Consider the following 26003-nt stretch of genomic DNA (forward strand, 5'->3'; position numbering starts at 1 on the left):
GTGTTATGATCATCACATTTCCACTGAATGTTTATAATAATTCAAATTTATTGAAGAGATTGTCTCTAGATTATTGGTCACATTTCACCATATGGTGCTTATTCACTTAACACAAAGTGGAAAAAATCACTATATTCTATTTAAGAAAGACATGCTTTTAAAAATCTAATATAGTATATGATATCTTTTCAGTTACTCTATTCATTATTGCTCAACCCTTTCAGGAAAGAAGTGTGTGAATATAAAATTTCCTCTTTTTGTGTTGTTTGACAGTACTACATGATTTCCAGGCTGTGGAAATAAAGACACTAGGCTCTGAAGAAATGAACTGTTCCTGTGTTCCTGAGTATAGCAGTGTCACAATATCTAAACTCTACTGTGTTACGGAATTAGATTTGTTTCATGATAATGGAGCAAAATCTCCTCTCCTGTTGCTCACCCTTAGAATAAATGAATGTTTTCATCATTTTTTTCATCCATCAAGTGAAGCTGAAGCAAAAATAGGCAACATTCTCTGATTTCACAATGTCTCATAGCCAGATTGAGAATTTTATTAAGCTGCATGCTTTAATTTAGCAAACTCCAAGTGTCTTTTCCCGTCTAACGCGTAAGATGTAATTTGTCTTCTCAGCTGTCATGTGCTCTTTAATTTCTCACAAGAAAGGCAGAGAAAGCAGAGAGTTCCCTTGACCTCCAGTCAACATGTTGAAGAATTTACCATCAAAGCAAAGTTAGAAAGAGTGGGCTCGTTTGCAAGGTACTAGTTTAGAGCCTTGAAGAAACAATCTGTAAGAAACAATAAAACCCAGTCATGCATCACCACCTCACAAGGTTTATTGTCCAGCTTCTGGTAGCTCATCCCAGCGAAAACGACTGAGGTGTTTTCATAAGACCATGGTGGCATTGCTGAGGCACATGAGATCCATTGTAGTGACAGCCAAAAGTTCTAGAAAATTATTAGAATGTGTTATCAATCAGATCTCTGTCTGGTTATGTGCTTTTAACTAAAGTGAAAGCAAGACCATACTGTATGTGTTTGCTAAAGGTAAAATGCACAGAAGGGATCCAAAAATGTTACAATCGACTTTAACACCCAGAACTAATCTAAAAGTCATCATCATGCTCCTCCAGGTCTTATACTGCGAGACATATTTAACTTGAGGCCAGATCACCCTGTTCCACTACTAGTGGAATTTATTTATCTTTCAAACTGCTTTTCTAAACTCTTGTAATTCCATTTTATATCATACTTTCAGGCAAAATCAGGCAGAAAAAAAACAAGTGGGCTTCACCTTCTGACCCCCATCACTAACTTGTCTTCATCAAACAATGATGTATTTCAAGTTCATTTTGACTCCAGTGTTGCAACTGACCTGTTGCAAAACCACACAATACACAGGCAGCAAGATATCATTTGTAAACAACAGATTACAGTACAGGTGTGTACAGATGTGCAGAAAAATATGTACATTTGTGGTGATTTATGTATGTTAATGATGTATGCATCAATGTAAAGGGAGCATCTATGGAGAGATTTTGATTCATATGGATTACATACCGATGAATGCGATACGAACAAGTCTTTTTTTTTTTTTAAGTAGTCGGGATGAAGGCCCTTGCTTCAGCCTTCAAGGAGGCTGTTCACTGAGGCCGGAGAAATGTCAACTGGCTTCAGGCGTTTGCTTCGGGGGCACGTTGTCTGGCCCATAGTGTGCTTTAGAGGTGGAGGGAACATTGATGTTGGGGTCTCCATTGTTGGCCGTGTCTATCTGGTTGCACTTGCCAAGGCTCTTGATGATGTTCAGGTTGCTACGGGCCGTTTCCATGAAGCTGTTTTCCAGCAGCCAGCCGTCAGACTCAGAGTCGGGGTCGCCCTGTCTCAGCACGTTTTCCAGAGAAGTCTGGAGGAAACGGACACCTGTCAACACCGACAGCTAAAACAAGACACACAGACGCATGTGAGTTACAACATCACACAAAACATAAGCAAATATGATGCAGGAGGTGAAACAAGTCGAGTTTTGTTTGTTTCCTTCATAGGGTTTGCTGTATGTACTTTTTATCTGTAGCTCTGGGACAGAAGCTGATGTGCAGCAGAGTAGAGGACAATAGGAGAGTCCACGTCAAGCGCTGCATGGATGACCCAGAGATAATACGACAGTAGAGATTTACTCAAGGATTAGTACTGCAAGTGTGTGAAGTGGATGTGCAGTAACAGTATTAATGCAAAGGCTGAGAGGACACTGATCATGTCCTCCACAAGTGTCTATAACTCTGTCTGTAAAGGAAAAAAAAAAAGCCAATAGTCAACTTTACTTAACTCAATTTATCAGGCAAGACAATGTCTCATATTTCCAATGGCTGTGTTATTTATTGCATGCTTTCCTCTTCCTTGTCAAACCCTCGCACCTACATTACCCACAATGCAACTCGCCAACAGGTCGATTGGAGATTGGGGTGTGTTGCTTTTTTCTTCTTAAACCTTTTTTTCGTTTTTAAACATATAGTCTCCAGTTCTCGACTTACATCACGTGAAGCAATTTAAAACTCCTGGAGCCCAGAGACCTGACACAGACTATGATGTGTAAAAAAGAGTGGAAACGGCCTTTAACGTCATCATTAAAAACCTTTTGCCGTGACCAGCGCGTATCTCCTCACCTCAAACAGCCAGGTGATGAGGACCGTGAGGCCGATGGACTGCATGATGTGGGTGTAGTACTCCAGCAGCGCCTGGCGGCACCCTTTCATCCACAGGTTCAGCACCTCCGCCTGGTGCTCGTAGTTGAAGTGAGCGGAGTTGTTGGTGATCTGCTGCTGGATGCAGGGCCGGGGGGAGAAGGTGTTGCAGCAGCTGAAGGGGACTCCGTCCGTCAGGTACTTCCCCTCCACGTTACTTCTTAATCGGCTAGAGAGCGGAAAAAAGAGGGAGAGAGATGCCATCTTAAGTGTGAATATACTCTGGATTAATCCGTGTCCTCAGTCTGCAGTTTGCACTTACTCCACCACCTCTTTCTGGGACATATCCAGGTAACGGCTGCTGACCCACTGGATTTGAAACCAGTCTTTATAGCCATTGTTTCCACAGCACTGGAACTCTATCTGCAGCATGTCCACAGTCCTTTTCAGGAAGCATCGTCCTGGCGTGTCCGTGTCCTTATAGAACCTCATGGCCTCCGTCAGGCCCAGGTTCAGAGACTCATCTAGCTCCCCACGCATGCTGTAGCACATCAGAGCCCCCACCAGCACGCAAAAGGTGAAGAAGAAGGTGCATATGATGTAGGGCAGCATGATCAGCTTCCAGCGCAAGAACTTGGTGCTGTCCACGCAGTCGTAGCAGATCTTCCCACCCAGGAAGTTTATGACACAGGCGATGAGGCCCACAGCAATCAGCATGTTGGGCACGTACTGGATGTCCCTCTCTGCCATCAGCTCTTCCCGCTTGTTGAGCTCCACCTTGAGGAAGAGTCCCAGGCTGAACAGAATGGCCCCTGTCACCACTGAGATCCAGTTCAGGATCCATAGCACCTGGGCCAGCTTGTCCCTCTTGGTCTTGGTGAACTTCACTCTCAAGACCGCCATCGCATATATCTCCTCTCTTAAGTTTTCTTTAAAGTCCAGGGGGGGGATTAAGGGTGGGACACAGGTAGAGCAGGGGAGAGGAGCAGGTTATCCTCCAGTGGTTGTGGGGGATTGAGGGGAGGGGGACTGGTTGTGCAGGTCTCTGAAGGTCTTCTCATAAGCAGCTTAGCCTGGTATTCATGATCAATATTTTGTGGACACTGCATTATGGTTATACTGTAGATGCAGGCAGGACTTAAACGATGAGGGTCTGAAAAACAAAACACCGTTAAAACAAAATGCAGTGACATATGAGCTGCACACAGGTCTGAAACAATCTGCACGCGAGACGACTGAGAAAAGATCAGCAAGATGTCATTCGGATTAAACGTCACAATTTCCTTTTAAACTCAGTGATTCTGGCATTTCTGTCTGGACAAAGTTCGTCAAGATAAAATGTACGAAACAGAATCCAGGAAGTCCACTGCCCCTACCTTATCCTGGTCAGCATTCACCTTGAAGATCTGACATCATCCTCCGCTCATTTTCACTCTGTTTTCCTGCTGACGTCCTCAGATTTAGTCCTGAGAGAGGCGAGTGGTCGTAGTGACACAGATAGTATGAAGGCAGCCACGGCAGCATCAGAGTGAGACTAGCAGCCAAGTCCTGACCCACCTCCTAATCCCCTTTAATCATTAATCATCCCTGGGCCCCACGAGGGATTTGGACCTACCTTCTGCCACCTACGCAAATCTGTAGACTATCCCAGCACAGTGAGGGTAATGGATGACGGCCATTGAGTGTGAGCTTGTTTGTAGTAAAAAGGAGGAGACATCCATTCCGAAAAGAGTTTGTCTTCTGTATCTACAGCGTGAGGCCACATTTGGATGGCAAGATGGCTTTAATGACAAATAAAAATAAATGTATATACACAGAGTTCCAGTAATTATATCTCAAGGTGGTGCTTTTTATGAAGACCACACACACATGATCTAGAGAAGAGGTCATTAAGGTTAAACTAAGGGTAAATACACACTGACACAATTATAGAAGGTGTTTGCACAGCTGCCTATGGCTGGAAACTTTCCAACGGAGCTACAACTAACCATTGTTTACAATACTGACAAACCTGCCTGTAATTCCCTTCATCAATTAATGTGTCAGAAAAAAGTGATTAAGGCATGTCGTGTTTTGTCTGAATGACAGTCCGAAATCCAACAATATTCAGGCAAAATAAAGTCTGTTTCTTTGGACCTCAGATGTCATAGCAGGCGTTTTGATTTGCAAAATATAGGAAAAGTGTCTTGTGACATCACTGACTGGTGTGTGGCCAAAGGCATGCCTGACAGAGTCGAGCTGCAGAGAGCAGGCAGCGTTCTTCACTCTGTCATTCAAGAAGTTCATTTTCACCTCCTGCCATCATCTCACCCCAGCTGATCTTACCTATTCGGTTTCCAACTTTCATCTCAACACACACACTCTAATAAACACTCACAGCCATGCTGCAAATCAGCCAATGAAATGTTAACTGAGAGTGAGATTAGTGGATTAACGTGTACCAAAGTAGCTTGTGTAAGAAGAGAGCGTTACTGTAGCCACCGGGCCAGTCAGCAAATCCCCGAGGAGGGACGGAGTGCGCTCACTGCTGCACTGACCGAGAGTGAAGTCTAAAGGAGCTGCTGGACAACTAAACCGCGTCTCAAAGTAAGTACTGAAAGTCCAGCAAGATCTTTACAAGGCTCCTCAAAATGATGGCACACACATTCATGTTTGAATCTGTAAAACACCAGTGCTTCAGATGTTTTCATGACCATTTGAACCACAGGCATCATCATTTTTTTCTCCAGCAGTGGTCCCTTGATCCCACCATGTGAACTCCCTTGTGTCTGTGTGGACCCTGGGGACTGAGGGCGATCATGCTGGATACAGAGAGCAAGTGGTCCGAGGTGTTGGCCAGCAACAACATAAGAGCCATCATCCGCTGGCTGCGGGAGCTTACAGCTGAAGGTACATTACGAGCATTTCACTACCATGAAAGTAGTCGCAGAAGTCCCCACTGTTTGATTCTTGAACATTTCCTCTCCGATGGCACCGTGCTGCAGGTGAAGCAGACTTGGAGGAAATCCTACTGACTTTCAGCTGTTGGGTACAGAGGACATCCGAGTTTGCTAAAAAGGAGTTATTGACATTATGTAAGAACATGTTCCTTCATCGATTTTGTTTAAATGTTTGCATTTAAAAGCACATGATGAGGATCTCTGCACGTCTCCCCACAGGTTTCAGCCGCTGCCAGGGCCTGTGGATGTTTCTGGACCGGAGCTCTTTCACCAGAGTGCACATACTGCTCCAGAGACTGAGGAACCTGCTCACGCTGGCCCAGTGGGCCAGAAGGCAGCTCAGTTCAGCCCACCTCTGGCACGGTCAGAACACATGCAGCATGCAGCCTGAACATCGGGATATTTTTGGCAATTGTACTCCTAACCTCTGTTTTTATCTAGGTATGGGGGTGCCATGTGTGGTCTGCAAGGATTCATTCGGCTCCTCGGACGTCAGGCATAGCTGCTGGAACCAAGAGCACCGGGCTCTAAAGCAACACATCTGGCTGGGGCGGCTGGTTCAGTGGTGGGGCATCATGGGGCTCCTGCCCAAGTACCCTGGTACTAATATGATCACACACACTGCGTTATATTGACTGGACGAGCTGTTAGGACTCCTCTAAAGGTTTTTCTGCTTTCTGCTGTTGCTCTCAGAGGCCCACGAGGTGAAACGCATCTCTCAGATGTGGAAGGAAATGGGCCACAGCCACCGGAGAGCTTGTTTCGGGACACCCGGGTAACTTGCATGATTTGAATTGGTGGAGAAATTCAGAGGCATTGCTGCTTATTTTTCTCCTGCTGAAGTTTGTCTCCTCTCTCCTCTTCTTCTTCTTTCTCTCTCTTCTCACATTTGACTAGAGGGGAAGAGGGAGAAATGGGAAGATTTAGTTCTTTGATACAGGGGATGGTGACTCAGCTGCACAGACAGCATAGATACATCTGGACTTCTGAAGACTGCACAGACCAGTGCTATCCTCCACCGAATCTGCAGGCCCTGCTGAAGCTCGTGCTGATACCTCATATCGACAACATGTCAGTCCAAGCACTTGTATCCATCCAAACACATCAACCAGGCCTTCTGTGGAGCATACTGTACATCCCCTGTTTAATTCAAGATAAATAATATATCTGATTCATTTTTATGTAATTCTTAACCTTCATGCATCACAGCTTATGTACTTTATCCTGGATATGGCAAACTTCCTACAGTGCAAAGATGACCTTCTCCAGTCTTTCTGCCATGCCTTCACTATTCCCTCCAGCTTCTCCCAACAAATCAGGGCCTTCTGGATGCTTGATCGTGGACATGTCAAGGTATGGGGCAGAATTGATTTCATGCATTAGGCGAGCGACCAGTTCTGAGTTTGATGAAGTCATTACAATGAACATATGCAAGCTGACTGCGATGCGAATGTGATTCAAGCGCCACTTAACCATCCTGTTGATTACATTAGTGTCCTTGTTTCAGCAGCCATAATGGTCTGCAGGTGACACTAATGGGCTGCTTGAGAAGCGCATATGATTAATGTAATAACGCTTCTGCTGTGCCACTCATTAGTGATGAATTTACAGTATAATTCTCTTCTAGAGGAGGAGATGCTTTCATGGACGAGGAGAAAGTTGCCAGTTTATTTCTTGATATAAAACAAGTGGAGATGTAACTTTCATTTCATTTCACTGGTTAAATTTCAGTTTAAAAAGAGTCATATTACATGTTACCCAGGTCTCCATGGAGCTGTTACTGAGCCCCAGGGCTGCTGTTCCCTGGTTCTCCTGGCAGCATCATTGCATCGTCCACAGTCTTCTTATGAGGAAGCAGCCTCAGCTGGCGTTAAAGTACCTCCACTGGACCAGACCCACAATAGAGAGCGCTGAGGATGCTAAGCTCTGTGCAGATGTACTGCTTCAAAACAGGTACATTCAGGCACACTAATGGCTTACTGGTATATTATCTATCTACATCTAGAGTTATGAATATTTGATTTATTTTCTTAATGTGTGTTGCTGCCAATGTCTTTGTTCTCCAGCTGTGTCTCTGAAGCGTGGGCTCTGCTGAAGAGAGGCCACGCAGACAGCAGCGACATGGTCACGCACTTCCTCCAGGCTTGTAACAGAGCTGGTCTGTGTGCAGAGGCTTTAAAGTACATCCCTGCAGGATACAATGTGGGTGAATGTCACACATAAAAAGTATTGTAACAAAGACATTTAGCCTTGAACTGATGTTTTTCTTTATCTCTATCAGAGCGAGGGAGACAATGTGAATGGGAAAGAGACAACAGGGCCACTCATGAAGAAAGGTAGAGCAGGTTAAAAGAACATAATGTCAGAATAAAGCGCATTATGGTTAACCATGAGATTCCATTTTATTCAACCATACAGCAGGAAGGCCGCCTATCCCACTGTCTGCCAAACTGTATCAGGCTCAGGGAGTGAACAGAGTGTCCCCAGAGGTGCTGCTCCAACTGGTCAGAACCGCCGTGATGGAAGTGAGGAAGCCACATCCCAAGATAAGGTACCGAGGTTGTAGATGGCCTGTAGGTGACAGACACTGGATTATACGTAAATGTGTGTTGCGAGATCTCAGCCGATCGTTTCTCCATGCCCTTTGTTCCAGTGAGGTGGTGTGGCCTGAGCACACAGACAGAAACTCAAACAGAGAGATGTGTCTGTCGACCCAGGCTCTGCGTCACCTCACGCCCAGCCCCTCGCCAGTGGGTATGGTACAAGAAACTGAGCCAACAGAAACAGCCGATGAAGCAGAAGAGGAAGAGCCTGTCCGAAATGTACACATTTTCATTGTCCCTGCTGAGAGATTCTTCATGTTTACCACATGTGATTCTGGAATGAAGCCGTCTCTGTGTTCTTGTCCCAGCAGCAACCTGAGTCACCAGAGCACATGTCTTCCTCTGAGGACGACTCTGTCTCCTCCTTCACCTCAGCCTCCTCCCTGCCTCTGTTGAGACGGGACCGCCCTTATGTGTATGAAAGCACCTTGACTCTGCAGAGGATCTCCTCTCTGCTCACTGATGGAGAGAGCCATGGCAGGGAGGAGGAAGACGAGGAAGACAGCAGAACCCCTTCATCAACTGATGCCTTGCCAGATTGCCCTGAGGTGATGCTGACACTAGATGGCGCCACAGACCCCATTTTCTTCAGCACTTTGAACAAAGGTACTTTGGTGGAGCTGGTGCTTTCTGCAGAGGGTAAGCTTTGTATTGGATTTTATTTGCATTCACATTAAACGTGACATATTAAACCAAGGCAGTTGAAACATTTAGACAAACCGTTTTCTAGAGGGCGAAGATGTTCATTTAGATGTTTTCTCCTCAGAGGAATTCCTCGGTGCAGTTTCAGGACCTGCCGTCGATGAAACCCTTCCTGTAAATAAGAGGTCAAAAGTCATCTTATCTCCCACTATATTTATGGTGCACTTAACACCAAATAAATTAAAAGTGAGCAATCATTTCCTATCCTATTTCCTCTTTCCTCCACAACAGTGAGGACAGCCAATCAGTGCCCCCCCTCTTTGAGCCCCAGGTGGAGAGTCACAGCTTCCTCTCACCTGATGATGGTGTGTAGGTGCATCCAGCTGGAGTGATCAAATTTATCAGGCTTAATTATGAAAGTTCACATCACTGCATGAATTTTTATCTGCAGGGAAAAAGGCCTGCTGTAAAGTGTCTGAAGAAATTTTTCATTGTCATCCAGACTTTGCTGATCTGTGGCACGCTGCCGTATCACTCCACCAAGAGGACCAATCAAATTGCATCTCTTATGAGAGTTTCAGTTTTAGTGAGGCAGCCACATCTGACTGTTTCCTGGAGGAAGAACCTCCTCAGGTATGCAGTATCTCTCTTTGGCTAAACAGTTCATGCTGTAGGTTGATCATCACTGCACCTGTTTTCAGAACACAGCTTGTCATGTGTTTTCACTGTATGTGCCCAGAAAACATATGAGGATCACCAGCGACAGGACGCAGTGGGATGCTTCAGTCAAGGCTTCTCCTGTGCCATGACTGAAACCACTCAGAACCTGCTGACTGACCCTCACCAGAGCCTTCTATCAGAGGATCCAGTAGCCAGCGGCACAGGGGCCTCTGCAGGGGTGGGTCAGGAGGACACCTCCCTCCTCCCTCCGGTGTGCAGCTCTATCTGCCCCACACAGCTTCAGCAGACCTCTGGCAGCTCTGTGACCCCCAGCCAAACCTGCAGCATCCAAACCACCTCTGACACCACCAATGAGAGTTTCCCCAAAGTCCAATTAAAGACAGATGAGCCCTGTGTCCAGAGCACCTCATCCCACCTTGATCGCTGCAAAGCAGGCAGCTGGTGGAAACAGGACCTGGAAACCTGTAGAGCTTCCAGTGGCCTTCTGTGTGCTGCAGAGCCAGGAGCAGCTGTCACACCAGGTGAAGATTTTTTTATATATTTCTTTATCCTTGCAAATAAACAGCTCTCTCTATATAAAACATGTACAAACCTATGCAACAATATCATGTACAGTGATCAGTGGAGATAATGAAATCTGTGCTACTAGTTGCCTAATTGAAATTTAGCTCTAAAAACATTGCAAAGGCCATTAGCAGTATGCTACAAATCCATTTATTTCATTGCCAGCAGTGGTTCAAGGATGAATAATTTGTGTGTGTGTTTTTGCCAAACATAATTGTATGTCAGAGGTGCTGCTGTCCACTGCAGGGTGCAGGACACAGGAACAAGCAGCAGAGGTGGGGGGTCTTGGCTGCCAGGGGAGGGAGACTGGTGGGGAAATGAAGTGTCAGAGATTGGTTCCCTTAACCTTGCTGCAGCAGTCAGTGATCCATAAAACAACCCCCCTCTCCCTCCCTCCCCCAACACTTTCTATGGGGGGGTGTAGCCTACTGTCAGCCACTGAGAGCAGACCTCCCTCCATCTGCTGGGCTGTGCTGATCACCGCCGGGCCTCTGGGATCCACGGCCTGTTGCCACATGCTGATGCCCCAACCTTGTCACTGGGACAAGGGTTAAAGACGTAACAGTGGAGCAATGTTGCATAAAATTAAAAGAATAGTGTCAGATTTTTTCCAGACATCCATGTTGTGTCTCCAGCCATGGATCATTACAACTCATGAAATTTCAACGCGAAGCAGTTCTGACAGCGTTTCTTCTTTTGTTTTTGATAATTCGCAGATAATAAGAGGCCTTCTCTTTTGCTAAGCCAACCATATTCCAACAGTCTGGTCAACTTTATGGACTTCACTGCAGAGCAAAGAGGAGACAACAGAGACGGCAAACAGGTACATATTGAAGGTGTGGCGTATCCATCATAAGGGGATGAAACCCAGCGTGGTCAGTAGGGGTCACTATTGTTCCAGTTAAGGACCCTGACAGCATCTCTGATTTGGATGATCTCATTTCTAGTCCCTGAGGACTTTGCTTCATCACAACCCAGCAGGTGCCCTCTTTACTACCCTTCATCCCTCTCTCCCCTGTCTTCCAGCATAAACACCATTGCTTTTAAGATCTCCGCCTACAATGATGTCATTTTCCAAATATGAAGGCAGTGTTTCAGGGGATTTGAATCGCTTGTGTTGTATCTTAAAGTACAGAGTCACATGTGCACAGAAAGCAGCTTTGATTGTTTTTTTTTTTTTGTCAAAAATACAGCCTTGACACTGATATAGTTGCCTTTTTATATTACATAATTTCACTGCTACTTCTTGTGTGTTGAATTGAGCATTACGTTGGTAAGCACTGTAATATCATTGCACGGGTCTGACCAGGTAATTGTTTTACTGAGGTTTCATTGGATAATTGTTTAATTGGGATGCAGTCAGCTAATTATTTTGTTCAGAATTGGGGACCATATGGAGCTTGGCAGGTGAAACATAATTAGGCCATGTTAATTTATGATGATTATACCTTGGGCCTGAGTAGCCTATACTGTACAAACAGTGTGTGTCTATCACGGTCAATCTATTTTGGTTGTACAGTGCGTGCTTGTAGTGAATGCATTGAATTCGTTAACTTGCCGTGTCAGTGTGAGTGTGTGCGTCCAGGGGGTTGCTTTCAAAGAAGTGCTGTTAGTGTTATTTAATTGTCCAATCAGACCAGAGACGAGGCTCCTTAGGATTTGCTTAATAGAGGGATATTAATGACTAATGTGTGGAAATGAGTTTCAGGCAAACCCTTAATGGCTGATCAATCTATTTAACACCAGAGTGGCTAAAGATAAGAAAATCAGGATATTAAACACAGTTATTGGGGCAAACTATAAATTCTGATCTCATTCCACACCTCGTGCATGACTGTTTGTGATGGTTATTGCGACACAGTTATAAATGAGATATTCACCCTGGTGAAAACAAAGTCATTGATCAAATCGTAGAAGCTCACAAAGAGATCATGCCCGCTTAAAAAGATATCGCTAAATGAAATATCATCAACTTTGGTGTCTTTATGAAAATGCCAATATTTGCAGAGAAAGAGGCGGGGAGTTGTAGTGCTGGGTATGTTGAAACATTCAAGATTCAAGGGGAGACGAATGGCCTCTATTAGGGGCATTTAATCAGTGCTCCCAGTCTCCTGCGCCCCCTGGGGAAAGATTAATGGGTACAGGATATTTCATCAGGCCTTCCACATCACTGCCCAGGATATGAGGCTGTAATTGTGTCTGTTTTTGCTGTTGTTTTGTGTTACAGGCAGACAAAGAGGAGCCCGCAGGTTGGAGCAGTTTGGGGAGGGGTTCACAAGGTGCCATAAGAAGTGGGAGAACACGATCAAGGAAAGGAAAGCGAGTGAAGAGAACATGAAGATTTAGTACATCTCTGACACAAAGGACAGCGCATGGAGAACTGAACTGACGTGTAGTTCTCAGTCTTTTAACATGATGCATCTTTCTTTAGATTCAGAAATATATTTTGTATTCAAATCTGGATTTGGTTCATTCACCTGCAGGCAACGCTGGATTAACTCACACCTGATCATACGACAGGCCTCAGGATCACCACATGGACTTTTCGCCTTGACACTATGCGTCTCCCCCTTCCTCATCAGTCACCTGTCTGTCTGTTCTGACGGCTCTCCCACCCAGTGACCCTGTCCTGCCACACCCTTTTTCTTCCACTGTAACACCACATGTCACAAACACACTCTCAATAATACATTTCTCAGGAATTATTGATAAACATAAATTATTGAATACTTTGCTAATTAAAACTCCAGTAAAAATGGCTTTTATTGTGTATCTTTATTATCTGGTCAACATTACAAGGATGCATGTTGGTCCACTTGAAGCATACATGCACTGCATTTAAAATGCAGCGATGGTGTCCTTGAAAATGATTCTGCACTTTAGATTCTTCAGTGTATTTTTTTTTTCCTCTTGAGAAAAAAAAGGATGTTTGCTTTGCTGCCATTGCATCTCATGAAAAATGGATGACCTCCCAATGCTTTCTGCTGCCCATCGCTCCCCATATTTGCAGAGAGCCCAGGGACTGCATTTGGGTTAGCATCCTCCCTCCCTCCTTCCCTCCCTCCTTCCCTCTGTGGCTTGTTCTGGGGGTGAATAACTTAACACATATTTCAGCTTGACACACTTCTGCTCTGGGTGTCCCCTGGGTGCCCAGTTCACGAGCCCACACATGCTGTATTATTTAAAAGTGTGGTTTGGATTTCTGTGTGCGTGTGGATGTAAGTGTAATCTTCTGTTTGTGTAAGGGGGATGTCTCATAGAGTCGTTAGGCCTTTCCTTATGACCTTGCAGGTGTGGCAGCACCACTGATGCCAGATGATGGCCGTGGTCTTTTGCTTGTGCTTAGATTTTTCTATTAGAAAAATGGAGAAAATGGTGTTTCACAAGCAGTACGACACTCCAGCAATGCAGCGCAACTGAAAGGTTTAAACTACCAAATGATTTATTACAGGAAATGGTAATCTGGACAATTTATCATACACCCAAGAATAAAGATCTGCTCAAGCTGCATGAAACACAAGTAAAAATACTTAATGATGGTAAAAAGCACCCCAGCTGTGAGTGTTGGAATGAAATCAACTCATGGGCCACACACACACACACAAGCACACACACAATAACTCAAGCTAATCTGAGAGCTGATAACATCATGGAAATCAGAGCGCTGTGCTGCAGCAAAATGACACATAAATCATGTGCAAGGGAGAGGATGCAAAATGCTGCAGTTTGTATGATAGATACAAATAGCCGTCTGATGCCTGGAAAGCTCTCGTATAAATCCTGGTCTTTCTGTTGCATGGGATACCTCCCAGGAAACTGCCATATGATGCATATTATCTGATGCAAAATGACTCAATGTCAGTCTCTAAAGAAGCTCTTCACTTCGTTGTTTCAATTTGCAGCCTGAAAATGAAGGTTTCTACATTCTATAAACAAAATCAACACATTTGTTTTTAACAATTACCTGCATTTTGCAGCATCCTCTAAGTGCATCCTGTACTTCAAGCCAAACAACATACTTCACACATGGAACAGAGGGGGCTGACTATGCAGCTGCGTTGCCCACTGGAGGGCACTGTGAGCGGCACTGAGGCTGGGGGGCCCAGGGAGGTTGAAAGACACCTTGGCCGGCTCACCAGATGGGCTCAGTGAAGCATGTCAGATGGCTGTGACAGCTACCTGCCCTTCCTTAAGGACTGTCACCATGTATAAACAAACCATTACTTTAATTTGTGAGTGCACTGCCTTATGTATGTGCACAAAACACATGTGTACAATGGCATGATCGCAGTTAACCCAGAGCTGCAGCTACAGTATCTAACCCTACCATAAGAAAACATGATCTTTCTTTGGTTTGTTAAGGGATAAGCATCCATCTCTTAAACATCAGTCATTCAGTGCAACCTATCTTGGTTCAAATTTACAGAACTTTATTTTATATCACAGTGGAGATAACAGAATTTCCAAAAGTAGCAAATATGTCATGCTGAATTTTGGGGAAACTGGTAAAATGATGCATGGAGCATCTAGAATATTTACATTTGATGCAGCCATAAAAGCATGGAGTCCAGGGTTTTGAACATTTTATAGCTTCAATGGAGGGTTATAGCCTGTAAGCGATGCTGTCAGACAGCGTAATATAAGATTAATTTTGCAAGTATGTTAAATGTCATAATTAACTGTTAAACGCTTAAACTGTTTCAATTGGGAACAGCAGTGCAGAGCAGCATCTTCACAGCCTGGGTGTAGATAAGATGGAGAGCCCTGAAGGCCCCCCCTGCTCATTAGTTTGCAGCAGAGCGCGTCGTCGGATGCTGCGCCTCCGCTCGCCGCTGCCTCCACCGCGCAGCCGCAGTTTGTCCAGGACGCAGAGAGCAGAAGAGGGAGACAGAAAAATGGCCCTCGACAATTTGATTTTCGCCCAGTGCATCCTTTATTTTTTAGCCTTCGTGTTCGGTTTCATTGCCGTGGTGCCTCTGTCAGAGAACACGGAGGATTTCGGGGGGAAATGCCTGCTCTTCACGCGGGGTATGTGGCAAAACGAGAACATCACTGTGTCGAAGCAGCGCTTCATCGTGGAGGAGTGGGGACCCGAGTCCTCCTGCAGCTTCATCACTTTTGTCGGGATAGCGTCCCTCATCCTGTCCGCAGTGCAGGCATGGAGGCTGCTGTTTTTTCTGTGCAAAGGACACGACGAGTGAGTGACATTTCACTTCTGCTCGTTCAACGCAATTCAGTGGCAGCACCGTGAAAGCTCAGCAGGGCAGGCTCGGGTTTAACGTCTCAGTGTGAATGTGTGGTTTTTCTGTCTGTCTTCCACGCCCTTACATGCGCGCTATTCTGTCAGAATCATGCAGGCTGATACAAGATGTGACATAATGATGAAAGCCTTAGAATGAGCCTTTAAATGATTAGTCACTGTCGACCTACATTATAAAGATGGAGGGGATGCACATCTGTGTAGCCTTTGAGAAATCTGAATCATTCTGTGGCTCACATACTGTTTCCATCACAGAGAAGCAGATCATGCTGTGTGATAGTTGTGTTTCAGTTGTATAGGTTCATGTTCCAAAGAGAACATGACTGATTTATGAAAAGACTACAGAGGCTGAACAGCTTTCATCCTCCTCAATGTCTGTCCTACCTGCCTGCAGCTCCATCTTCAACGCCTTCCTCAACCTGCTGATCAGCTCCCTGGTGGTGTTCACGGTCTTCCTGTCCAGCACCATCGTCAGTGTGGGTTTCAACATGTGGTGCGACTCCATCACAGAGGGCGGGGCCATGCCTAGCAGGTGAGAGAGAGCACAAACTTTTCACACTATGGTCATTATCTGCCGCAGTGCTCCTCCTAAACGCCAGCTTATGTGTGTCATGCTTTAGCTGCGAGGACCTGCAGGACACCGATCTAGAACTCGGCCTGGACAACTCTGCTTTCTACGACCAGTTTGCTATAGCTCAGGTGAGACTGTTTCACTGTTAATACCGTCCAGACCGTTTACCAAGTCTCAGTCATGTTTACAGCAACGTTCCTTCTTGCAGTTCGGCCTGTGGGCTGCCTGGCTCACCTGGCTCGGCATCGCAGTGATGGCCTTCCTGAAGGTCTACCACAACTACAGACAAGAGGACCTGCTGGACAGCCTGATCCACGAGAAGGACCTGCTGCTCGGCCGCTCCTCGCGCCGCAGCTCTGACCTCAAGACCGGCCTGATCTAGAAACCGGAGGACGCACAAACACACACACTCACTCACACTCAACCGTACAGTCCTCTCGCCTGCCATGAGAAACACCAATGTTTGCCTCTGTAGACAATCAAAATGAATTGGTTTTTGCCCCCATTGGCAACAGATTGAATCAAACGGAAGGTTTTAGCTTTGTTCTATAAGGGTAATTGATTTCCCCTCAAACAATCTCCCAATGGTTGTTAATCCTTTGAGTCCTGCTTTATTTAGTTAACCTCTGTGTGCATTCCTCTTCAACACACACAGCCATAGATCAGCCCTGATAGTATTAAAACCATTTAATGGAAATATACACCCAGTTTTTCTCAACTCAACACAGTATTGATGACTGGGACAGATCGGCTGATGGATCATGTCATGTCTTTGTGAAACTTGTGCATGGACCTTATGCATGACAAATTGATAGGGTGATGTTTTTTAGTTGTAAAGGGTTTTTTTGTTTATACGCAGATAAACTAAATTAGGCTTCTTTTCACTGCACACTACTTTGGCGAAGTCAGCTCTCTGCATGCTGCAGCAAAGCAAAATGATGCGTGCTTTTGCAGTGTATTCACACTTTTATCGACAGTGACAAAAAGTTTTTTTGAACAAAAATGACAAATTGTACTTCAGAACATTCATGTATCGGGCAGCCAGTCCAACAATGCTTTTAGAAATCTGTGTGAGATTAAAAAAAAAACTATTTTGTGCCATATACAGTAGTAACTCAGGCTTTTCCTTCACTTTATAGGCTACAAACCAATATACTGTATTACTGTGAATAGACGCACAAATGTACCTGCATGCATCTCTCTCCCTGTTACGTACACATCACACACTCTCTTACTGTCAGAGATTACAGGAAGAAAGCAAATCGTCCGCTCGGCTTTGATAGGCAATGACAGTTTTATTCAAAACAACTGAAATCATAAACCGGTAGGAACTAAGAAAACCCTCCATAAAGGCACTTCTTTCAAAGTGACCGTAAATGTTTGGACAGCCGTGAAATGCAGCTCCTAAACTAAATGTGCATATACAGGACACGAGCTCGCTGGGTGTTGTTTTATTGCTAATGACAATTTAGTTTGACAGTACAGAGCGGAGAGTATGTCTTGCTTCCATACAGGCGCTATTAGCCTTATATTGCTTTGACATTCAAATGTGAAACCTCCAAAATCATTTGCTTTTGAGTTCCCTGAAACCTGTGATATAAAGAACAATGTTTTACTGGAGCCTATGTGATGTGTGTTATTGCTCATAATGAGAGGTCTGTGGGATGTGCATCACTGTGCCCTTTGATATCCTATAATCCATTTGTGTGGTGGTTTGGCTGTTTGAATTATATTTGCTCATTTGATAAACGGACTCACACAATAACATACAGTATCTGATTGTTATGTTTCTGTGTTTGGCCTCATATTAGTAGTAATCAACTTGATATAAGGAGTTGTGTTTTTTAATGTCTTGCAAATATCTGCGGAGCCCACACCCATCCATACATGTGTCCAAAGCTTGATGAGCATTTGACATCATGATTAAAACCTGAATATTATTGTCTTTGAATAGAAATGTAACAGGTAACAAAAAGTAAAAAAATTCGAAATAACTGAAGGTTGGATATTTGCGTAGATGTGGATATACAGTATAGAAGAATAAATAACCTTTGGGATAAAGGATTTCTTGTGGAATTCAAGCGGTTATAAAGAGGAACACTGTCAAAAGCATTAGCATTCATTCAGTTTGAGTATATTCTCTTCAATGATAGATAAGGAGAGAATTCATAACATTGTGCTGCAGATTTCCTCCTCAGCGGAGCAGGGGCTCAGCTGACGACAGTCAGCCATACAGGAGAGCAGACAGTCTGTAAAGAAAGAGGTGTTTTTCATCTGTTAGTCATTCAGCCTGGTACTGTGAGGTGATGCAGCCCTGTTGTTTTCCTTCACATTATTGAAGACTTTGCAGATTTGTGCCTCCATCCTCCTCCTCTTGAAGCTCTCAAACCTGTTTCCAAACATCTCTACATTCATTTATGTGCAGTTACAAGGCTGAATATTGTGATAGTCCTTATATATTGAACCATATATACACATTCAGTTCTGTGTAACATCTGATATACACAAATCACGTACGGTAACAAAATAAATGTTTGCATTCCATGGAAACATTCACTCACGTACGACAGACGGTGGCATGACCTAAAAAATCCAATGGTTGTGGTGATTAAGTGAGTGTTATATGTGAGCGTCAACATTGCAGATGTGCAAAATCATTACAACTTAAATAAGGAGTGGCATCACCCACCACCTTGGTACATATATACAAACAGACATGAAGCTACATATTTCTGGGATTACAGATTTTTCCCTTTTTCACTGTGAGAGTGGTTCAACACCGCAGACAGTGTGCAGAGCCTTTCCAAAAGGCTGAGGTGTTTGTAGGCCTGGGCCCCTTCCAAGATAGGAAAAAAAGAGGGGGTCTGAAAAAATGATGGAGGCTCCATGTCGCCACCTGTGGTCGGTCTCTGTCACTGCATGGTCAGCCAAATCCAGCAGCCCCACAAAAGCTGTTTCATGTGCAGCAGGTAGACAGCCAGAGCGGCCTCCAGCTCCTCGCACACTCGCTGCGGGCGCCGGCGGTCTGTGCAGTACATGGCCACACCCAGGAATGACATCAGCAGGAAGAGGCAAGTGAACAGGGCGAGGTGGGGGCGGGACGGTGTCGTCTCATAGGCTGCAAACGTGAGAGGAAAACCAGTTTTTCACAGTTTTTGGTTTGTAAATGAGCATTTGAATTGTTGCATGCACACATCTCTCTCTTTGTGCTCTTATCCCAACAAAGACCTCCTGAGGCAAGTTTTGGTGGAGAGTTTCAAGTCATTACATATTTGCAGTGCAGTGTCACACAAACTGTGCTTTCTGTGTTTTCAACGCTGTGAAAAAGGTGTTGACAGTGAAAGGCTTAGCTCTATTTTGCATGGCAGGCAACAAGGTTCATCAAAAGTGTTTAACCTAACAATGAACCTAAATCCTTCCTGGTGCTTTTCCCACACGTATTTACAGCCAGTGTTGTGTTGCTGTCACTCTGTCATGCACATGAACATAGTGATTCTTTCGGACAGACTTACCACCTAAACAGTCACAGTAAGGAATGTCTGTGAAGCCGACAGAAAAGAGGCCAGTCAGTCAACCTCTGTGATGTGCAGCAGCCACCAACCGGCTGCTGTGCCCTTATAGACTCTACTATCTCTCTGGAACAGACTCCATGGAGCCTCATTTGCATGCATAATAAATTACAAAAGAGTAAATCACTTGCTCGTGTTTGGAAGCCCCTTGGTATTACATTATTTTTAAACAGCAGCGAGTCCCCCAAGGACAATAGTTTACGATGCAATCTCAGGATATTTTAATGCATTTTGCTCTTTCTCTTTACTGTGAAGTGCACAGCGTTAAATACGGGTTGAAGGCACTCTTGTTCTCTCATGTTGTACAAACACATATTGTCGTGTAACTGAGCAGAATTTCTCACCATGTACTGTGGTCTCTGGCTCCCTGAATCGAACCCTCCGTTCGCCTTTCCGTCTGTGGTTGGGTTCTGTGTCTGACCCGTAGTTGGGACTTGGCCTCTTTAGAATGGAGGTGGGGACTTTGCCGTTGGTTACCTGCATTCAATACAGCTCCGGATAAATATCATAACAAACTCCAAGTACATTTCAGAGAGTGGCAGCAAACAGCTGGAGGGCACAGATGTCTTGCAAACAAACTGCTCGTATCCAGAACAACACTGCTGAAGATGCCTGCAGGTGTTGTCAACGCTACCTTAGGCTTCGGTGCGTCCTCCTGTTGGTGGTGGGTGTCCTTTCTGTGCCGGACCTCTGAGTGTTTCTCCCGGTGGGAATGAGGAAGACAGTTGACAGTTGAGTCTCTGATGGACTCTGCAGCAGCGAAGCGTTTGGACAGGGCAGACACACACTGACCCAGGGAGTCTAGTAAGAGAACCATGGCGTACATGAGTAGTGATCCAGTGCTGCTCCGCTCTGGAGTCTGCAGCCTGCTCCGAAGACAGATGACCAGGTGAAGCTAAACATTCAAAGCTAAGCATGCAAATGTGCTGGAGAAAAGACGCCAATGTTAACTCTGTCAGCACCAGGTGGACTGCAGCCTTGTAGCTTCCCAATACGTTTGCACTACAAAGCTTTGATATCTATTATTCCAGGATCACCAAATTTAATTTAATTTGATCTCATAACAGTTTCTAAAAAAGACGTAGAGCTGCCAAAAGAGGTAAAAATAAGCCTCAGTCTGGCTACTCCTTCATTTGTACTGCCAGAAAGTTTCCTGGATCTCTACTAAATACTGTATATGTTGTCCATCAGCACTGGTTGATGAATTAGTCAGTTGCCTGACTGATGAGTGATTTAATCAGTTGATTAGTTAATCTATTACTGTTCTGGGTCATTTACAACTAGAACAGCTTCTATGGAGAATGGTTGATTGAAGAAGAGAGACACAGAGAGAGCGACAGACAGGCAGACATTTGGATGTTAATGAGCATCCTTTTTAATCTTTATAACACTGAATTTTCTCAAAAAATGCAAAATTACTTTCTGGTGTACGTTATAAACATACGTTATAAACATCTGATAAAGATCTGAGGTCAGCAAGAAAAAACAACAACCCTCGTCACATTTTAATTACCATTTCCACTATTATAAGACAGTTAAGCACCAGCTAAGCGAAGAACGAGAAGAGTGTAAACCCACACTCATACGAAATAAATGCGCTAAATAATGATAATAATAAAAATATGTGAACACAACTTTACCAAAAAAAAAAAACCTCACTGTTTAAGAAGTGAGTCAAAGTCAGATATTCAAAGGCAGTTCAACATATTTCATAAGAGACTGTATGAATATTATCGGGAGTCAAGAATGGAGGAGGTGAATGTATTTTCTCTTTCGGCTGAAAAAAGAATACCCTGATTTTTTGTTCTAGAGGAGCAGAAGAGGATCTTTCAAAATTTTCTCACCCTACAAGTTAAATTCTGTTTCAGTCTTCCTCCCTTGAGCTGCACAGAGCTGCTGCCTGTTTCCGGTTATTCATTATTTCTACAGTGGAATTGGGTGGATGTTGTGAAGATTATTGGGACATTTACAAATTATGTTTAAAATAGTACCATTTTTAATTCTTCATGCAACTTAAGTTCATATTATTTAACAAAAACATGTGATCAACATGTTGGGGTTTTGAGGCTTGTGACTGAGACTTTGAATTTTTTGGTAAAACTGAGGAGGATCTTTCTTTTTCAACAGTGAATCATACGCCTCAACTGCTCTCCACACCTAAACAATTCTTATACATTCCCTCAGCAGTTAGTAGTTTGGTTGATCACAGTTTCAAAACATTACCAAAAATCAACCACATACTGCTACACAGCATACTAATGTCCAACTACAGTTCAAATACTCTAATTCATCTTGCAAATCCATATAAATAGCCTGTTAGCTGAGGGAGGGTGACTGACCCAGTTTACTGTGAGGGGTATCTAAGGGACAAGAGCTGTAAACAGTTAAACATGCCTCTGCTGAGGCATCTCACTGTGGGTCAAGGAGGGTTTCTCTGTGTACAATACACATTAAAAGGTCACATAAAGTGCCCAGTTCTGATCTGCAACAACTACAACCGCTCTCTGACCCCGCACTCCTTCCCCGTCTCACCAAACACGTGTAAGACCGCCTGCGGAGAACAACAAGGGGTGCTGTAAGTCTTCGTCTTTGCATGCTCCACACTCCTGTCTTTACATAGCTGGCCCCGTTCGGCACCGCTGCCTCCGAAAGCTGACTCGACGACAAAGCTGCTTTCTACGTACTACTTTTAACACCGCAGCAGTCTCCACAAAAACGCAGAGCTCAGAATCGGGCAGAGAGTGTTGTTCCCTCTTAATGCAAGCCAAGCATACATCCTGTACAACAGAACTGTGCCCTCAAACTGTCACAAAGCTACTGCTCTTTCTTGCTCTGCATAAAAGCGCTCCTGTGTCCAACACGACTGCGTGTGCTTATTAATTTAACATTTTCACGGCTTGACATGGTTTGAAGGCTGACTGAAAGCTCTCCAAAGCTGTGAGGAGGGAACGCGTTCTTGAGATTATCATCATTGGTATTGTCATGCGTGACAGTGAGTGCTCCACCCTCATGCTTCAGATTGACGGTGTCAGATTATACGCTGCTGAGAGAGGTGTTGTCAGAGGCACACAACCACGTTCGTTTTAACACTGTTAATCTACATACCGCCCTTCGCTCAGGGTTGTGACAGTGTCAGGGTGACAGCAGTGTTCGCTGCGTCAGTCAGGTGAGCGTTTACCTGAATATTCAGTCTTGCCAATCTCAGCATAGACGGTGGCCATCAGCTCCAGGCTTCTGGCTGTAATGGGGTGGTCATTACCAAAGGCCCGCTGGTGGATCTTTGTAGCCTGAAAGAACGAAGAGATAGACAGGATCTGAAGCTGACACAGGAGAGCAGTGGCGGAAGAAGGACTCGGATCATTTACTGAAGTAAAAGTAGCAATACTACAGTGCTACAAGTAAAAGTCCTGCATTCAAAAACTTACTTAAGTAAAAGCACAAAATCACTAGTATTAAAATAAACTTAAAGTACCAAAGGCAAAAGTACTCATTATGTAGAATGGCCTGTTTTAGATAATATACTGTATACAGAATAATAAATATTATATTATTTATATTATAATGAATAGTAAATATAAAGACATTAATGTATTTAATGTGAATCATCTCACTAATCTCGCTAATTTCAATTACATTACATTCTGCTGGGTTGTTCTACTCTATATTAATACACCATGATTTATATTTTGTATTTACAGTCTTAATCTGCAAATGAATGAGTAACTTATGTTGTCAGAGTAAATGTAGTGGAGTAGAAGTATAAAGTAGCATATAATGAAATTACAAAAGTACAAGAACAAGTGCCTCAGGACTGTATTTAAATGTACTTAGTGCCACAGAATGTTTAATTTGTTGAAAATTCTAGCAAGGAAGCAAAGAGGATGATGAAAATGACATACCTTACCGCTGTATTCTAAAGCAAGATGAGGCCTGCGAGGAAAAGGAGAGAAGAATTAGCCATTAAACAAAAACACTTCTACTTCTGTCTGTGACACCGGACTAAAAATATGTTGTACCTGCTGAAAACAAAAGCGGCCTCGTAAAAATAGAATTATCAGATGAAACCGACCTCTGCACATACTTCCTCCATTTAAACACAAACATTTTCAAAGACAACAATCCCTGACCTTCATCAAGTGAGGTGGCCCATGACTGCACTGTCAGGTGAGCGTATCTGTTTCAGAGGGAAATAGCAGCAAGAGAAATCTAAACACGCACGTGTTGCTGTGATTAGACACAGAGAGCAGGGCTGCAGGTGCTCAGGCGCCTCACGGAGGAAGTGGAAACCTTCTATTTCTGCCAGCACTGACTGCCCCCTTCTATTCGCCAGGGTGAATTACAGAAGCCATGGCGCTTACAGCTTGGTTTACTGACTTGTGCCCTTCCACCGCTCTTCTGCGTGGTGCTAAGCTAGGTGAACACGATGTGGTACACTGAGGCTCTGCCAGCTGTTCTGCTCATACCTGCCCCAGAAAGTCAGCCAAGGACGATCATCACCCTCACACCCTCACGTGTGCTTATAGATGTAGAGCAAGCTCTGTTTAGTGTGACAGATGTCAGCTTCGCTGTTCAAAACCCACACTTCCCTTCAATTAGTAATGGCCAGGTGTCAGTTTGCACTGCTTTCGAAGGTCCTTTTCAGGGGACATCTGATAGGCAAAGACAGAAAAGCCCTTCACTGGCCCAAAGAACACTCTACGACATCGCTGAGAGATTCAGGAAGTATTATGACTTCCTGACGACAAGGAGGAAAAACTGCAGCTGAGGCTTATGGTGGAGCTCTGCAAGAAAAGATCAAAGAGCAAAAATTCCTGCTTAGCCAGAGACCAGAAGCCTCTGGGAACAGTCATGCACAATCAGTACCATCTCATTTAAGTTTAACTACTGTATGCTCCTCGCATTAATGAAGCACCGTGACCAGCCCTCGGCCGAGCAAAACCTTCCACCCCCTGTCACCCTCGCTGGCAATCAGGTTAAATGGCCTAATCCAAACAATGACAACAGAGGCACAGAAATGGGCGCATGCTACGGCCTAACAAAGTACTCCTGCAACAGGAGCCACCAGATCCAGTTAAGGCGTTCCTCCTGTAACACTCACGTAGAGTGCGGTGTCTCTTTTCTCCACATCTACAGAGAAATTCAACTCGGGCTGAAAAGGCTTGGAGCTGGAGTTTATCAAGTTCGAAAAATTTCCACTCCAGAAAGGACATACGTGTGTACGTGCAAGTGGATAAGCGAACATTTTAAGCTGCAGAGTGAAAAAGCAAGAGCATCAATGACTGTCCCGACCTTTTACACGGGCCACGTAACTATGAAATGTTAATAAGCGAAGATAAAAGTGATTCATTCCTGGAAGTGGGTCTTTTAAACTGTCATCCAAATTTAGCCTTGCAAACCAAATATTCATTTCATTGATCTTGGTGGAAATTATTTATCTCAAGATCTTATAAGCTAAGCTGAAGCTTTTACTCTATAAAACATGAGCTTTTTATTGCTCCAAGCTGCTACTTATGTAATAAAACTGATAACAGGAACAAATGCAAATGTATTGTTTGCTTTGTTGCTACTGAGTCAGCACCATTTTCACTTCAGCTCTGTGAAGTGATGAAGGCTCACACACACACACACACACACGTATGCATACAGTATTTCAACTGTATACAAAACCGGTGATAAAACAGTCATAAAAGTGACTTTATTTAACCATAAATTCACTCACGATGAGCCCACTGGGCCCTTAACCTCACAGAACATGTAATGCTCCATTAATTACCAAACAACAGAAGCTACAGCACGGCACAGTTTTACCTACTGTTTGCTCATGATGCACAGCTGGGCCAGCCGTTCGAGGTGCTGTGCCTGGGAGGCCTGCTCTGAAAGCTCCTCTGGGGTTGTCCATCCTGCAGAGCCCAGCGTAGCCTCCTCCTGAGGCCCTGTTACACAAACACAGGGCATGGAATCACAATCGGCCCACCAACAAACCACTCAGCCTTCAGTCCTCTGCTCGTCTATCTGTCCCTCTCTCCCCGCTGTCCTTTGCTCTCTTTACCTCTCTACCACTGCCCGGGATTTAAAAAAATTAAAGCTCAAAAAAGCCTGCTTGTCCGGCTGTCAGGCTGTCTGGCACTGCTGCGGACTTTAAGCCTGAACAGCAGAGTGGAGCCAAATGAGGACTGGAGACAGGAGAGATAAGGGCAGGGCAGAGTGGATAAGGGCGTCAAACAGCACACTCACCACGCCTACTGGAACACACGCACGCACACAGTGACAAACCACAAACATACAGTATGCACAGTAAACACCACACACATAAAAGCAGCGGGGATGGGAATGAGTCTGGCTTGTAATCCGTGCCACGAGCGAGCGCAAAAAAATCACCATAACAGGTGTTTGCATGACGAATACCACAAAATGACAATTATGTCAGCTGTCAGTGGGGAAATACTAAGAAGGACGCATCTGAAAAAGCCACTGGGGAGAGACAGAAAGCTTGTGAGC

The 26003-nt window shown here is 44.4% G+C and overlaps 4 protein-coding genes across 4 annotated transcripts; 2 read left to right on the plus strand and 2 right to left on the minus strand.

Moving 5' to 3' along the window:
- Positions 1-936: 936 nt before the first annotated feature.
- prph2la (peripherin 2-like a) lies at positions 937-4178 on the minus strand. The gene is made up of 4 exons (XM_041954329.1): positions 4053-4178; positions 2999-3829; positions 2659-2905; positions 937-1934 (listed from the first exon to the last, which is right to left on the minus strand). Exons 2-4 carry the CDS (start codon positions 3577-3579, stop codon positions 1662-1664), a joined length of 1101 nt encoding a protein of 366 aa, XP_041810263.1. The 5' UTR covers positions 3580-3829; positions 4053-4178; the 3' UTR covers positions 937-1661.
- Positions 4179-6537: 2359 nt separating this feature from the next.
- On the plus strand, positions 6538-12751 carry LOC121618878 (protein ELYS-like). The gene is made up of 14 exons (XM_041954512.1): positions 6538-6702; positions 6825-6968; positions 7378-7568; positions 7682-7817; positions 7897-7951; positions 8034-8166; positions 8269-8437; positions 8530-8857; positions 8985-9045; positions 9152-9225; positions 9363-9493; positions 9600-10062; positions 10822-10928; positions 12333-12751. The coding sequence occupies exons 1-14, from the start codon at positions 6559-6561 to the stop codon at positions 12441-12443; spliced, it is 2247 nt and encodes a 748-aa protein (XP_041810446.1). The 5' UTR covers positions 6538-6558; the 3' UTR covers positions 12444-12751.
- Positions 12752-15000: 2249 nt separating this feature from the next.
- On the plus strand, positions 15001-17556 carry LOC121618471 (transmembrane protein 179). Its single transcript, XM_041953990.1, has 4 exons — positions 15001-15302; positions 15760-15897; positions 15986-16064; positions 16145-17556. Exons 1-4 carry the CDS (start codon positions 15001-15003, stop codon positions 16316-16318), a joined length of 693 nt encoding a protein of 230 aa, XP_041809924.1. The 3' UTR covers positions 16319-17556.
- c15h14orf180 (chromosome 15 C14orf180 homolog) lies at positions 17219-25668 on the minus strand. Its single transcript, XM_041953988.1, has 6 exons — positions 25318-25668; positions 23405-23435; positions 22684-22792; positions 20140-20306; positions 19850-19982; positions 17219-19054 (listed from the first exon to the last, which is right to left on the minus strand). The coding sequence occupies exons 1-6, from the start codon at positions 25458-25460 to the stop codon at positions 18849-18851; spliced, it is 789 nt and encodes a 262-aa protein (XP_041809922.1). The 5' UTR covers positions 25461-25668; the 3' UTR covers positions 17219-18848.
- Positions 25669-26003: the final 335 nt, after the last annotated feature.

Source organism: Chelmon rostratus, chromosome 15 (assembly GCF_017976325.1).
Source record: "Chelmon rostratus isolate fCheRos1 chromosome 15, fCheRos1.pri, whole genome shotgun sequence".
Taxonomy (NCBI): Eukaryota; Metazoa; Chordata; class Actinopteri; order Chaetodontiformes; family Chaetodontidae; genus Chelmon; species Chelmon rostratus.